At 36.0% G+C, this 15,898-nt stretch overlaps 1 protein-coding gene across 1 annotated transcript in view; it reads left to right on the top strand.

Annotated features, from left to right (window-relative positions):
• Positions 1-15,390, top strand: part of SLC9D1 (solute carrier family 9 member D1) — a 29,605-nt gene extending 14,215 nt beyond the window's left edge. The window contains exons 10-13 of the mRNA XM_010728421.4: positions 6,074-6,224; positions 11,567-11,646; positions 12,169-12,318; positions 13,897-15,390. Of these exons, the coding sequence (XP_010726723.2) occupies positions 6,074-6,224; positions 11,567-11,646; positions 12,169-12,318; positions 13,897-14,010 (495 nt within the window). The 3' untranslated portion in view covers positions 14,011-15,390. The remainder of the gene's footprint in view (positions 1-6,073; positions 6,225-11,566; positions 11,647-12,168; positions 12,319-13,896) is intronic.
• The last annotated feature ends 508 nt before the right edge of the window (positions 15,391-15,898 follow it).

The following is a 15,898-nucleotide window of genomic DNA, read 5'->3' as shown; positions in this document are numbered from 1 at the left end:
GAGGTATTTCATGTATTTGAAAGTAATTTAGGATGAGTTTTTGTGATACTGATAATGGCACGTGGTAACACTTAATAGCTCATTTACAATGGCAAATTCTTGACATAGGTTTTATTATAAATAGCTTTTTTTTTTTTTTTTCCTGTGGGAAATAGTTGGAGATGAAGTTGAGAAAGTATGGAAATGCCCAAAGGTTCAGATATTTTGCCAAAACTACGATGTACAGAATTCTTGTGCGTGAAGTGAGTTGTACTAGAAGACAGAATAGAACTTCAGAAGTCATAATTCTCCAGGATATAGATCACATTAATTGATTTTGAGATCTCTTATGGGTTTGGTTTATTTGGCTCGGGATCTTTCATCCACTGGCTTCTATTTCACATTCCAGCCCTCCAACAAACTCTTCTGTTGGCAAACAGACAATGACAGCCAACTATATTACTGTGGGTTTGAAATTCTTTATCCTGCTTGTGCAGATTTTTATGTCCTCCTTGAGAATTTCAAAAATGATCCAGTGTTTGGGAATCTTTTTTGCTAGTTGTGTTTGCACAGGACCAATAGAGAAAGAAGTTAGTGAGAACATACCTTCATAATTTGTTGATTTTTTTTTTGTTTTTTTTTTTTTGTTGCTGTTGTTATGTAGGTTAAAAGCAGCATCCCTCTAAACAGCTATTCATATTCCAAACACAAGTGCTGTTTAATAAAAAACAAAACTATTTCCTCCTTCTTATTTTCTATGAGGCAGACATAACATTTGTAGAACAGCTTTAATAAAAACAAAACCCTATGTAAGTTGCATTAAATACTGTGGTACCTGGAAGCACTTCATCTTGCTTTGATGAAAAAATGGTCTGCATAGATTGGTCTGATTGAATTGGGTATATTATGCCCAAATTGACATCAAATGCAGAGGGAATTGGTGTATGTGACTTGAGCTGTGTATACAAACCTGAGGGGGAATAGGTTTGAGCATATTGGATGCGTATCACAAAATTGAATGCTTCTTCAGCATGAGAAGTGTTTGAAAAGAAACAAATATTTTGTGTGTTTTCAAGCAAAAGCAGCTTTCCCTTAAAACTTGATAAATAATGTATTAAATGATCATTCAGCATCATTTAAAGATGCTGAATGTGACCTTGGTAAACCAGTTCAGATGCTTTATGTTCTCTGGTACAGATACACTTACCACAATTTGCAGTACAAGCTGTGGTTTAAGCTCAAAGACTTAAAGGGGAAAAAAAAATGGAAAGAAGAAAACCTCCACCAACAATGTAGTTGTCCTATTGAAAAATAGGACAGATCTTCTGGAAATAAGATCTTCTGGATAGAAGATCGTCTGGAAAACAAATCTAAATTATTGCCCTATTAGATGTCCTGTTATTTCAGGAAAAAAAGCATGGAGGGCAATCTAATTTGAAAATGTTGCATGAATTTGGAAAGGATCAACTTTTTGAGTGTTAAAGTTTTTGGGTGCCAGGTAGGAAAAAAGCTGAACTGACATAGTGCTCGCAAAGATCTTTCTCCTTCGAAAAACAAATCTAAATATTGATGGAATTTGTTTAATTATCTGGACACATGGAATTTTGCTTATTTGTGTAGTTATAAAAAAGCTTTTGAAGGGCAGAGTAAGAGAATGTATATTTTAGCAGATTTAACCAAAGAAAACTCTGTGGTTCCATTTAGGAAAAGTTGAGAGATGTTTTCAAACAATGTTTTAGCTCTCTTTTTAACATATGAGATATTCTGCAGGCCACATCCTTCCCAATGCATGACTGAGGAGGTAGGAATTATATGGTGTTTGTACTTCATGCATGCAAATACTTATGTGCTTCCACATTGAAGGCCATGTCTGGGGTTCACCTAAGTTTATCTCATGTTGGGATTCACATGTAATGCACATTTTATGTATATATAAAAATTTCATTTATTTTACTTATTTCCCATGCTTCAAATTCTCCAATGAGAAATTAAACAAGAGTACTAGTTTCTCTACCATTAAGGGCAACTTCTGTGCGACTGTATGGGAAAACAAGAAGGAGGATAGGGCAAAGAAGGTTATTACACTGAAATTGCTTACTAACACTGCAGCGCAAGTGTTATCCTGTTGAGTGAGGATCTTTTTGCATGGAAATGATTTTTGAACATTCCTTTGTCTAGAGCATTTCTGATCTGCTTGGTTCACTTGGATAACATTGTAACTCATAAAATTTGAAACTGGACTTTCAGTATGACTCTTCTTTGTAAACCAACTTAGAATAGGAGATGCAACACATCTCAAATATGAGCTGTTTTACCCAATTTTGGAGATTCCTCAAATACGTAAGTGAAGTTTTCCCCCTTTTTTTTCCTCAACTAGTTGGACACATTGGAGGGCTCAGAGAATGTCAGGTACCAATCCTATACAAGTCTAGCTGAATTTTGCTACACAGTTATGCATCTTTAAATCATATAGCTTATCATCAGTAACAAAAGTTCAGTAGATAATTATTAAATTTTCACCTTCTTTTCTAGCTTTGATTTATGCTAATTTTGCATACTATTTTGAAAGTGAAGCCTGCTTCTGGTTTTAAAGCCATAGAGGATAGATGGCCAAAATGGTGCTTTTATGTCAATACATGAACTATACTACCGTGACCTGAAGAACATGCCGTGTGTCAGCCAGGGTGTTGATTAGTTGTGGGTAAAAAGCAGCTTTTAGTTTGACTGCATCATGGTAGATCTATGGTGACAACAGCAAGGGGAGGGGAATTGCCAGCTGTCTTTATATCTCAAAAAGTTGAATATATAGCTGTATTATTGCAGTACTTTATGTAAGAAATCGTGCATACTTTTTCCTGCATTCTTTTAGGAATGTAATTCCTTGTTTGCTGGAGTACTTCCCAATGGCTCACAACTTGCTTTTGAACTCTTTCTTGTCAAGTAAGGAGAGAAGATTAAGAAAGAACTGTAATCTTATATTCAAATTAATTATTTCATAAAATCATCTGAGATGGAGTTTTAAAAGGCTCACAAAAAAATTATTTCAGTTCTCATTAAGGCTTTGCTTCTTTAAAGTGCAAACTTAGTATTCATCTCTTCATCTTGGACACATTTAAGTTATGAATGCCCCAAATATTAATACATACATTTCCCTGAGGGGTTTCTGTAAGTTTTACTAACTTACCCTATTCATCAGGCTTCTATGATGATTAAAGAGTAAGATATGCAATATTAGTAGGCAAAACAACTGCTGAACAAATGGCTGAAATTCAACTGGAACATGGCATAGAGTAATGTTTATTTCTTTTTATTGCTGTGGTAGAATATTTGAACATAAAACTCCTATATTCCCATGAGAGCAAAGCAGTCCTCTCTGAGTTAGAAGTAAAATAGGACCTTTGAAAACAAATGAAAGCTAAATTATACAGAAGTAGAAAGATTAACAAAAGTTTTCATTTAATTTTGAGTGGAAAAGCTTCCTGTAATGTAGGAGTTGGGAAGAGGATAGAACACGTCTTGGGGAATAGTAATTGTTAGAGCCCTGTTCAATAAAGCAAAACTTTAAAAATGGTGCAGACAGAGAGGGATTACTAAATGCAAAATATTTCTCAAGTTTTGCTTATATAAGAAATTTTATCTAAACTGCCATTGGACCAGTAAAACACTCTTCATTGTATGTCTGTGTGCATTATTTAAAATAAACCCTGACCCTACAGATTTAGTTGAGGAAACGTGTGTACTTACTGTTAATGCTACTGGACAACCACTAACTAGGGTGGGAATAGAAAAAGTAGTCTTGGTATAAATCTAGCTGTAAATCTGAAGAACAGACTGAAGGAAGTCAGGTGTGGTTAGGAAAATATCCTCATTTTGTTTTTGTTGTTCTTGTTTATTTTTTCTTGCCTTCTCATCCATGTTTTTCTATGTGTATTTCTTACATAAAGTAGACCTGAGGTTGTGCACTAACTAGAAGGAATAGCATAATTGCATTTTTACTTACTAGGCCCTTGAATTCATACTTGGCTTGATTTAGAGTAAAGAAAGTTTTTAGGTTTTATGCTGTGGGAGCAAACCCAGATAGACATAGTTTGCTCTAGTTGTCCCTGATGCTTTCTAAACAGGCATTTGGTATCACAGAATCATAGAATGGCCCAGGTTGAAAAGGACCACAAAGATCATCTAGTTTCAACCCTCCTGCTACGTGCAGGGTCACCAACCACCAGACCAGGCTGCCCAGAGCCACATCCAGCCTGGCCTTGAATGCCTCCAGGGATGGGGCATCCACAACCTCCTTGGGCAACCTGTTCCAGTGTGTTACCACCCTCTGTGTGGAAAAACTTCCTCCTGCTATCTAACCTAAACCTCCCCTGTCTCAATTTGAAACCATTCCCCCTTGTCCTATCACTATCCACCCTCGTAAACAGCCGTTCCCCCCTCTTGTTCATATGCTCCCTTCAAGCATTGGAAGGCCACCATGAGGTCTCCCCTCAGCCTTCTCTTCTCCAAGCTGCTTCTCAATAAAATGTGCCTTGCTTCAATAATGATTCTTAGAACAGCATAGCATTGTGCAATTCCAGTACAAGAGATGGTAAATACCTTCTTAAATGGTAATCTATCCACACGCAAGCAAATACTTAAAATATTAGTTAAAAAGGTTTCAATCAGAATGTGAGTTTGTAGCTGAGAAGTAGAAATAATTCCAAGTTTACCTGAAGAAGCTGTATTGGATCTATCATACTCATGAAGTTATGACTTTCAAAAATGTTTCATATCTATATATTTATTTGTTATTTTAATTAATTTAATGCATTTCTTTCTTCCCCTTACAATTTCAAGTTGTTGTGAAAAGCACTGTGCATCTCTGAAACTGTACTGAAAAATTCCTTTTGTTTTAAGATACAAACATATCAAAAGTGGCATGTTTCACATAGTAGCTGGAATGGGCTATTTTATTGCTTTTGAACAGTCAGCAACTATTTGCATTGACAGAAGCAATTTGTTCTCTTAAATACCTTGCAATAAGTTAAAGACGAGTAGTACAAGTGGCATTATGTGATGAGACACTGAAATACACAGAAGACTGGATTTTATTTTCAGTGGCATTTTATGCATTGCTTGCTTATCATTGTCTTTTGTTCTCCTCTGCTAATTTTGAGTCATTTGAGTGTTAGCTTTGTGCCTCTGTGTAACACCGTTTGACATGTGATCAATGCTGTCCATAAATGTACCATGGTGTGTTGTTGCTTAAGCTAAATTATTATGGAAATAAGTCTTCAGTTTAAATATTCTATTAATATTAATAGAATTGTCCTTTCTAAGTGAGGTGACTGTCCTCAGCAGCATGGCTTTAAAGTAATCTATCCCTGTGAAAAGTGCTGCTTGCTTTTTTAGTGTTATGGGCATTGCCTTAAGCAGTTTCTTTGGTTTTTGGTTCAGTCTCTTTGCATGTTTAATCTCTCCCTTGAAGAGCCATATTCAAATAATGAAAAGAAAAAACAACAATGAAGAGCAGTCTGAGTTCTTTCAAATAGGTGCTTCATTCCAGCAGCTAACTTCACATGCTTTAATTCTTTGCTATTCAGTAAAACACACAAGCACATTCAGGCCCAATTTACAGTAGTAAAATGTCTATTATGTCTGCTATATTGAGACTGTTCTCCCAAACTATAAGCTGTTACTTTTTTCCCCTTTTTTTGACAGTTGGAAATTATGCAGTTCTTATGACTTATTTTTACAGCCTCAGTGTATTGTGCAGTGCTGACTCTGAAGCTGTTAGTCTCTCTGTAGTATTTGAAATCAGATGCCATCCACAAGAGTGACATAAAGCATTATGATCCAGATTAAAATATATATTTTTGTTTTTGTGGGGAAGGAGGCAACACCATGGAGGGAAACTGCTTTTGTGATACTTCTGGATAAATACGGTGCTGCAGAAAACAGAAATAAATCAGCAAATCCTATTTGTTGTTGAATTTACATAAGTATTTACTACATCCAGCTCCATGTATAGTTTTGTCATTTTGCAGTGAAATTCTATATATGGTCACTCTGGACATGAGAATGATAACAGATTTTTTCTTTTATTCCTTGACAGATCACAGAGCTGCTGGATGTTTCAATGGAGCTGGGATGCTTCTTAGCTGGAGCTCTGATCTCTTCTCAGGGTCACATGGTTACTGAGGAGATTATGACCTGTATTGAACCAATACGTGACTTTCTTGCCATCATTTTCTTCGCATCTATAGGTAATTTCTAACAAAGCTTACTAAAAATACTGCTGCCCTACAAATGCAGGGAAAGAAGAAGAGAATTGATGTCTACAAACAGAGGGGAGGGGTGGATTTTATTTCTGTGCACACTGAAACATTAAACGATGACACGATTGGTTTGATTTTGCTTATATTTTAAATGCAGTATCAATTTTCATAAGGAATTCCCATGTTGTACTGTCAGTTTTTGTTTTAATGTAATTTTCTCACTGTTAATTCTGAATTTGTCTGAACTAATTAAAAATCTTAGTAAAATTTTAAGGGAAAAATAAGTTAATTTTTTAATGGTGTGTGTGTGTGTGTATATATATATATATTTTTTTTTTTTTGAAACTATTCTTCTGTCTTGATATTGGATATACTTGTAATTTATACCAAAATTTTGTTACCATTTTGAGTCAGCGAGAGTAGGTTTCAGGTCCTTATGGCTTGCTTTTCTCTATAAGCTGAATATGGTAATGGAAGCAGATCGTTTTTCCAGCATCTTGTTGCTTTAGTTAGGAAAATGTAATCTGCATGTTCTCAGCACAGGAAAATTGGGCAAGACTACCTGCTGACTGAAATGCAATAGTGATGCCTAAGACCAGAGAAGTAATTCATCATGCTTGTTATCCAGAACATGTTAATTCTGAGAATATTTATGTAATCAACTGATATCTTCATTTTAAGATGCTAGATTCTCTGTGTGTTAGCATGCCTTGTTTGACAGAAACTGAAACACATTTCTAAAGTGCGTCAGTATACTGAATGAGGAGACATGCTGAGTGAAAGCACTTGCTTCTCCCTCTGGACTGTATAGGAGATGTGTATCCTATCTGGGGAGCTTTGCAATGTCTAGAATAAGGAGTGTCACAAATCCAAACTACTTTAAACTAGACTCACTCAGAAATTCTTGTATTTTTTTTTCTTCTTTTTGGTCTTTCTGTTTCTTTATTTCCATGTCTATTCAAATGAGAGTGAAGCCCAATATTCATCAAAATTTGCATGCCTTACCTCATACGTGTACCTGTCTTATGCTTGCGGTACCATAACAGAAACCAAAAGTGTTTCTTGACAGTTTTCAAGAGAAAAATAAAAGGAAGAAGTTATGCTCACCAGTCTCAATCCGTTTTGCTCAGCTCGTGATAATTTGTGCTGATCAGTCAGATAAGAACGTCTATTTGAAGAACTCATTCACCACTTCGTTAAAAAAAATTACGACAAATCTTTTGGGCCTGTACAATAGACAAGGTTAGCTGAGTAATTGCTAGATGTTCACAGATAAGTCATTTATGTCTCTTGGTAAAGAAAGTGATGAAGTTAATGGTGTTATCAGAGTTAAAAGATGGCATGTAATCATAAGCCAGAAGTCAATTTTGCAAGAGATTGAACAAAAATGCTGTTCTTTGTAAAAGTACCAATAAAACTGATACATGGCACAAGAAAATAGCAATGCTAATTTGAGAGAAGACTGAAATTATTTTTGAAATCATGGTACAGAATTCAAAAAGTACCTTTGACTGCTGTTAACAGAATTGTAAGAAGGGAGAGAGAATTGCCTGACAAGCTCGTGTGGTTTTACAGAAAATGGGTGCTAACCCCACCTCACAAGCAAGTTAGCTAAAAATCAGAAAGATGAGCTATGTATGTGCATCTGACAAAATATGCTGCTTGCTTGTGCAAAAACAAACAAAAACCTTCCCCATAAAACAAGCATCTCCCTCCAAACTTTTTGTCTCCTCCCATTGTTATTTTCTTTGTTGCTTTCAAAGTGTAACAGTACATGGAAGCTCTGTCAGTGCCAAGGAAGTTGTTTTAAAAAAGGAGTGATGTTGCAAAGAAAGCTGAGTTGTATTAAGTGGCATTTTTTAAAGACCATAGGGAAATACCCTACTTTGTCATCTACAAATTTACTGAGGGTGCACTCAATCTCCTCATCAAGGTCATTAATAAAGATGTTGAATAGAAGCAGCCCCAGGACAGAACCCTGGGGGACACAGCTCGTGACTGGCCGCCAACTGGATTTAAATCCATTGGCCACAACTCTTTGGGCCCAGCCATCCAGCAGTGTTTCACCCAGCAGAGTGTTTTCCCATCCAAACTGTGGGCAGCCAGCTTCTCCATGAGGATGTTGTGGGGGACAGTGTCAAAGGCTTTTAAAGTCTTGATAGATACAGCATCCAAATGCATCACTAAAGTTATTTTTCTGATTGATTGTCCTATCTTGACGATGTGTCAGAGGATGTGTCAGAATTAATCCCACTGGCTCAACCACCAGAGTTCTGTTTTCTGTTACCTTGTCTGCTGTCAAGAATCTCTAAGATTCCTCTTGTTGATGCTGGATTTTCCAGGACGTGCAGATGACTACATTTGGATCTCCATGTGCTATGATGCAGCAGGCAGGTAGAATCCGTTTAAAGTATTTTTTTTTTCCTAAGAAAAAAAGGTACTTGAATAAAGGTATAAAATCTTCCTTGCAGTCATCCTTAAATGAAAATATTCCAACTTATATGAGTGAACTGTGCCATTTGGCTTGACTTCCGGTGCAAGACCACCATCTACCCAACACTGCTTAGAGCTGAAGGCCCATGTTCAGCTATGAAAACCTACCTAATTGATACACTAGCTATTAGTGACAGGCCAAGACTAGCAGATGATGGTGCTAAAGTTTTTGAGTTCTTGATTGAAGTGGTTGTTCCATCTTAGAAAACAAGTCCTTATTGAATCCTGAACCTAGTCACAAAGTCTTAAGTAAACCTGCTGAAATAAGTGCATCTCCTGTCTGTGAAGTTAATCTCTGATGGCCTTCATATGCCAGGAAGGCTTGATGTGCTTGTATAGCAGCCTGATTTTACTTATGGCCTTATCCTAAGTTTTTGCATGGGACAAAGATCTGTAGTAATTATGAAATCCATTATGGTGGGCTTTATTTTTCCCAGAATGTGTGTCGATGCGGGGCTGTATGCTTGTTTTCTCAGAATTGTGTACGTAACAGGCTTAGGCTTGCTTTAGCTTAGAGACATTATCACCTATAGGTGCTTACCTCCACAGGATTAGTGTAGAAATCTGTAGTAGTTTGTACTTCAGCTCTTTTGAATAAGGTAATAATCTCCATGATGGGAGGCAGTCCAAATGAACTTCAGGCTGCCTGTCTGCTTCAGAACTGAAAAAGTTGATCCACCAGTAGTGACGAGAGCCCTAGGCTATACTTATAGCCTCCTTTGAAATCTTCAGTTCCAGATATGCTGGTTGGCCCTCTTGTCAAACAAGACATTGTTACAGGCTGTGTTTCTCTAGCCGCTTTTCATGTACATCATCTCTGAGACCAGCCTAAAGGTGAACAAGTAACGTGCATGTGATAAACACCACAGAGACAGAAGCTACTTGCCCCTCCATGTGTATGCACACATGTCTAGATTTCTTTTTTGATACAGTATTCATCTCTTTTGTTTTGCCATCTCTTTCCTTATTCTGACAATCTTTTGTGCATCTGCGGTTAAACAGAAGTTAAGAAATAGAGTGTGTGCATGCTGAGTATATTTGTATAAAAATCTCTGGTGGAATATGCACATAGACAAAATATCTTGAGGTTGATCTAAGTACATTCTCTGCTGGATTTAGGAAGAGAAGAAGACAAATCTTAGTTCTATATGTTTCTTTTGGCTCTGTGATCTATAAAGCAGGGGAAATTAGTGAAAATTTATCTTGCATTCCAATAAGAAGTTACTGCATTGATTTACAGATCTCTTAGCCTTCAGCAGAAACAATTTGGTTGAAGAATCGGCAACTATTAGGAATTTATCAAGGACACCACCGCTATTTTAGTTTCCTTTTTAAGAGCTTTTGTGAAAAAGGAATGAGCTTCCAAAGTTGTTTACCTGTACAAGTTCCTCATATTATAGGTGATGGACTTAGTCAGCTTTAAGATTCTTCTGCAGTGATTTCAGTGTCTCTAGGACTTCTCCAACAAGTATTTGCTTTCCTAGGATATTTAATACTACTTTGGTGTAATGTTGAATTTTTGTGCTCTTCACAGTTTTTATTACCTTGCTTCTTGCTTTTCTGATTCTAGACTAAGATTTCACTTTTTACTGATTCTACAGATAAGCTTAATGAAAATGCATGGGTGCTGATTGGGAATAAAATTGTGTGTCTGAGTATGAGACATAAGGTTCTGCCACCTTTTTCTATATTCCTTTTCCAAAAAAACAGCAAGAACAAAATGCCTACACCATAGCAATGTAGCTTTATGCAGTTCTTTTGCTTGTAGGCCATACTCAGAGGTTAATGACTTTCCCTGATTCCATTCAAAGTGATTTTTCTTGTTCAGGTGATTTTCAGAGATTGTGAATGAGGGTCATGGGATGAAAGCAATTTTCTGTTGTAGTTGTAGTGTGTATATAAAACCTGAAAATGACATTATTTCCCCAGTAATAGTTCACTACGGCTTCATACAAAAATGCTAAATGGCTAGCAAAGTCTATATTGCAAACACTGCAGAACAATGGCATTATTTTTATAGCTTTCATGAAAGAGGTGTGTTTCATTCAGGTTCTGCATTGTTTACTGATGCAGAAGAGAGAAAACATTGTAAATGAAAGTGCTTGTGCATCAATCATACACAATTTAACTTGATTTTGAATGTTGTTTAGGATAAACCCTTCCAAAGATTTGGCAAGGATTTTTCTAGTGATGAAGTAGGTAGTGTTGGTAGGTATGCTAGGGCTTTTGTTTATTTTTGAGAATATAGTCTTGCAATTAAATCTGTTAACTCTAAAAATGATAATAATGACATATCAGCATTAATCTTTGAAATATTTCTCTCCAGGGATTCCTAGAATAACAAATTGGGTATTATTATATTCAGTGAGATCGGAACTTCCTCATCGTAGTTTTATTCTGGAAGTTAAAAATTTATCAAAGCAGTAGTTACAAAAATCTGGAGAAAAGTCAAATGCTATTTGCAAATACCATAGCAAATGCTACATTAGTAGTGTTCAGCAACAAACTGCGCATGCTCTAAATAAGATAGAAATGAAACATACCACAGTGTAGCAGATACCTTTAAAGGGGAAATAAAAAACAAAAACCCGTTTAGTATTGGTAAATGAAATGCAACTCCATAGTATATCTATCTGCAAATAGTGTAGAATAAAAATATATTGTTTTGGCATTTGGAAACACTGCATACTTTTCTGTTTACTTGTCCGTTCCAATAAACATAAGACTTTGCTGTTTAAGACTTGGCTTAGATGTGAGTCTGAATGCTTGGCAAAAGTTGTTGGTTTTAAAAGAAGTACTGGGATAATAGCACTTTTTTTTTTTTTTCTTCCTCCTAGGACTTCATGTTTTCCCCACATTTGTAATATACGAACTCACAGTGTTACTCTTCCTTACATTGTCTGTGGTCATAATGAAGGTATTGCTTTCTTTTTTTAATCTTCAAATAGTCTGAATAGCTCTGCATGCCAATATGAAAATTGCACAGAAACTGCACATCCAGTATAGCAATGAATATTACATCTTGACTGCAGTTGGAGGAATCTAACTGATAGAATACAGTTTGACATAACATTCTTAGAACATATATATGCATTCTTTAAAAAAAATAAATAAATCTTCATGTAAAAGCCTGTTACACATGGAGATGAAGAAACGCCTATTTGTCTAACTTAGGATTCGTGGCAGTTATCAAATTATTAAATGTTTGATTATAGTAAATAAGATGGTACTTTTTACTCTGCTGTTTACCTTTTGCCTCTTTTGACATTAATACAGATAACATATTTAAAAGTCCACTCATCCAGTATTGTACTTGATGCAGTGTATCTTCTATTGATTGTACTATTTTATCTATTATAAATCCTTTATTTAAAAAATAATCAAGAAAACAATAACAACACAGCGACAACACACACACACACAAAAAATGTTCTCAAAGTTTGTCTTGGCAGTGCTGGTCCTTTCTCTGATTCTTCCAAAGACCAGCCAGTATATCAAATGGATTGTCTCAGCAGGACTGGCACAAGTCAGTGAATTCTCTTTTGTTCTGGGAAGCAGAGCACGCAGAGCAGGGATCATATCTCGGGAGGTAAGCTATTTTATAGTTATTAACTTTGCACTTTGCACCTCAATATCTTACTGGGATTTTAGTTTACAGTGTATTTGAAATACACAGCTATTTGGTGGCATCTCTAAATCGTTAGCAAATAATCAGCCCATACAAATGGAAACATGCGTGTCCTTGACAAGATTCTTAGTTTGATTTTTCACTCATTAGACTTCTTGGACTTAAAATATTAAAGCTGCAAGTTTTGCATTTAAAATGGCATTGTTACAAATGCTTTTCCTTAATTGTAAGGTCCTTAAGGAACCTTACAGCTTCCTTATTAACTGAGCAGTGAGCTGTAGCTACTACCCAAGTCACTAAGGCTTAGAAGCCTGTGCTTTTGAAATCTTGATACAGCTATAGGAAGAGGTAACTGAGAGCATAGGAATTCAGGAAGGAAACATCGATAAATTAGAGAGCAGGTATGGTGAAGTGGAAGTTGACTTAATATTTAAACAAAGGAGCAAACAAACTTGTAGTCACCACCTGTGAAGCTTGTTAATTTTAAATCCTCTGCAGAAGAAATAAGCTTTTAAAGCAGTTCCCAAAAAAAATTCTTATGAAGGAAAACTTTTAACTTACTTTTATATTCAAGTTATGGGAACGCTGTTGTCTCCAGATGAAATCTGCTTTGCAAACTTCAGTAAACTATAGCTACCGAGATGTAACAACTGACCCTGCTTTCTAAAGCTATGTGTGTTCTCCTCTGTGTCTCTGCTCACAAAAATACTCTGCTGCCTGGCTCTCTGAGCTTTCCATTGTGTGAGCAGTAGGCTGTATAATGCTGGAACCAATTCCAAATTAAGCAAGTGTGAAAAATTTACACAATGCTGTTCAGTTGCGTATGTAAAGGTGATTCATTTTCATGTTTACTCCTGCATATAATTAGGAGTTATAAATACTGTATGTTTGTATAGAGTTTCAAGAGATCCATACGTGATTACAGAATCAATCTAGGGGTGTCCACCCAGTTTGTTTGGAGGGCGGCCTTTAGGCTTTCATTTTTCCTGTGGCAGTTTTCATGCCATTATCTACTCCATAAATTTATGTAGCTCTGAAATTGCCTCAAGTCACTCTTCTGTTTTCTTCCCACTGCCATTCTGTAAGACTCTTTCAGAATATGTAACCAAGACCTCATTTCAGAAGATGTGTGGTATGACTTAGAGGAATTTTTGTTGTTGGTGGTTTTTTTTTCTTTAGTGTTTAAAATAGTAATGCATTTTGCAGTTACATATGCAAACCTGAATTGGTTTTGCTTTTTCATAAAGTAGCGTTTAGCCTTTGACTTGTTGGCTCTGCTTTCAAAATTGACCTCTTAACTGCAGATCTAAATAATTATTTTAATATAAGTTCATTATGTTGTTTTTTTGTAACTGAATGTAAACAGATAATATGATTTGTGCTTGCACTTGTATGTTTTTGTAACAGTCTGCATAGGTGATTGAGGAGACAGGTGAAGTTTCCTGAAAATACTGTTGAGAAATGTCCAATCTCATCAAACTTCCAATAGTTTCTTAGTTTGCCTTGTAACTGTGGAGAGCTTTTATTTCCGATTTCCAGGTCTATCTTCTTATTCTGAGTGTGACTACTCTAAGCCTTTTACTTGCCCCTGCCCTATGGAGAGCTGCAATTATGAAGTGTGTTCCAAGGCCCGAAAGACGCTCAAGTACTTGATAAGACTTGCACATGAACAAGAACACATCTTCTTGCGAAGATATCTTCATTGCTCATTGTATTTCTATGCACTTGGAAAACGAGAGGTTTGCAGTAGTCCTCTTAACATGCACTTGGTAATAAGCCTTACACTGACCTTAAAACAGAATTCAACACTAAAGAATGATTCGATTTTAATTGCACGCCTCTTACAAAACTGGCTTTCTCTGACAGATTAGGATCTGCCAGACTATTTTTTTTATCTGATCAATTATGCAGAGTCTAAATTATTTTTTTAACTGTAGCATCATGCAAATTCTGTTTGTTTGTTTGTTTGTTTTTTTGCCTGGATGTGCCTTTTAATTCTCATCCTCCTTTCGTTACTGTTAGTTCACCACCAGATTTTGTTTATTAAAAAAAAAAAAGTGTACTATGGTGCCTATGGTATCTCCTTCCATTAAATGACTTGAGTCATTTTCGCATTTAGGAATAAGTTCATTAGACCAGTGTAAATTCAATCACAAAACAAATCTGTAATGGTGAGTAAAAGTCTTAGTCCTTTATACAAAGTTTAACTGTTAGTATCAAACTGTTTTAAGCAGTCAAATACATGTTCCAAATGATGCAGCCAACATTGTGTGATACTTTGTTCCAAATTACAGCATTTAATGTGTTTTCTTTCAGTGATAACTTCTGTTTGTGTTAGTTCTTGCATTTATTTACATACTTGATTATAAGTTGATGGTGAAAAAGGGCATAACTTAAGTTATATTTGAAGACTGACAATTGTCATGCATTCCTGTTCCTAGCTACTGTTACAGTAATTGTTTACAGTTTTGTTTGTTTTAAATCCAAAATAAACTTAGTAGATATGGGTAGTCTAATTTCAAGCAGATGTTTTTAAAAAAATCTCTGCAGAGGTTAGATGTTATTTATAATATTCTGCATTTGAAATTATTTTGAGTAAATTAATTTGCACAAAACTAGAAAGGGCAGCTTGAATATGTATTTGGAACTCCACAACTTTATACTTTGCATTTATATTGAATAAATTGTTAGTCTTTTAAGATATCATGATATTTAAAGAAACATTGAATGTGATCTTAGATGTAAGTGCTTTGTTCTTTATAGATAAACACGATGCGCCTTGTAAAAGCCTATTCCTGAAGAATCATAGAGATTTAATTCATAGACTGTAGTCTACTCTGACAATTTAAAAATCATCTTGAGGTTTATCTGTTTAAAACAGTGCTATTAAAATATATTAACACTTCAGGTCAGTATTATACTGTCATTTGAAACAACTTTAATACCTACCAAACAGCTAGAAAAATGTATGTTATGTAGGTTTAAATTGCAAATTAAAATTGAAGTCATCCTCCCACTAGCAAAACTGACAAAGCTTTGGATGGACTTGTGTGTTCTGTACCTCTTTACCGTAGTAGTCTCAGCTTCCTCCTGGGTTTTCTCTGACACCTGCTGAGTTTGTCAAAAGACGACGACTCATAGAATGGTTTTGGTTAGAAGGGACTGTAAAGGCCAACTAGTTCCATCCCCCCTGCAGTGGGCAGGGCTGCCCCCCACCAGCTCAGGCTGACCAGGGCTCCATCCAACCTGGCCTTGAGCACCTCCAGGGATGAGGCACCACAGCTTCTCTGGGCAGCTGTGCCAGCGCCTCACGACCAAGAGAAAAAAAAAATTCCCATAACATCTGGTATATATCTTCTCTCTTTTAGTTTAAAGACATATAACAAGTCGGTCTCCCTCCTGTTTTTAAGTTCACTTCAAGTATTGGAAGATTGTAATGGGATCTTCCTGGAGCGATTTTCTCCAGGTTGAACAAGCCCACCTCCGTGAGCATTTCTTCACAGGAAAGGTGCTCCACTCCTCTAGTCATCTTTGTGGCACT

The sequence above is a fragment of the Meleagris gallopavo genome, chromosome 1 (genome assembly GCF_905368555.1).
Source record: "Meleagris gallopavo chromosome 1, MGAL_WU_HG_1.1, whole genome shotgun sequence".
Lineage (NCBI taxonomy): Eukaryota > Metazoa > Chordata > Aves > Galliformes > Phasianidae > Meleagris > Meleagris gallopavo.
The sequence above is the reverse complement of the archived record's forward strand: the minus strand, read 5'-3'. Positions and strand labels throughout refer to the sequence as shown.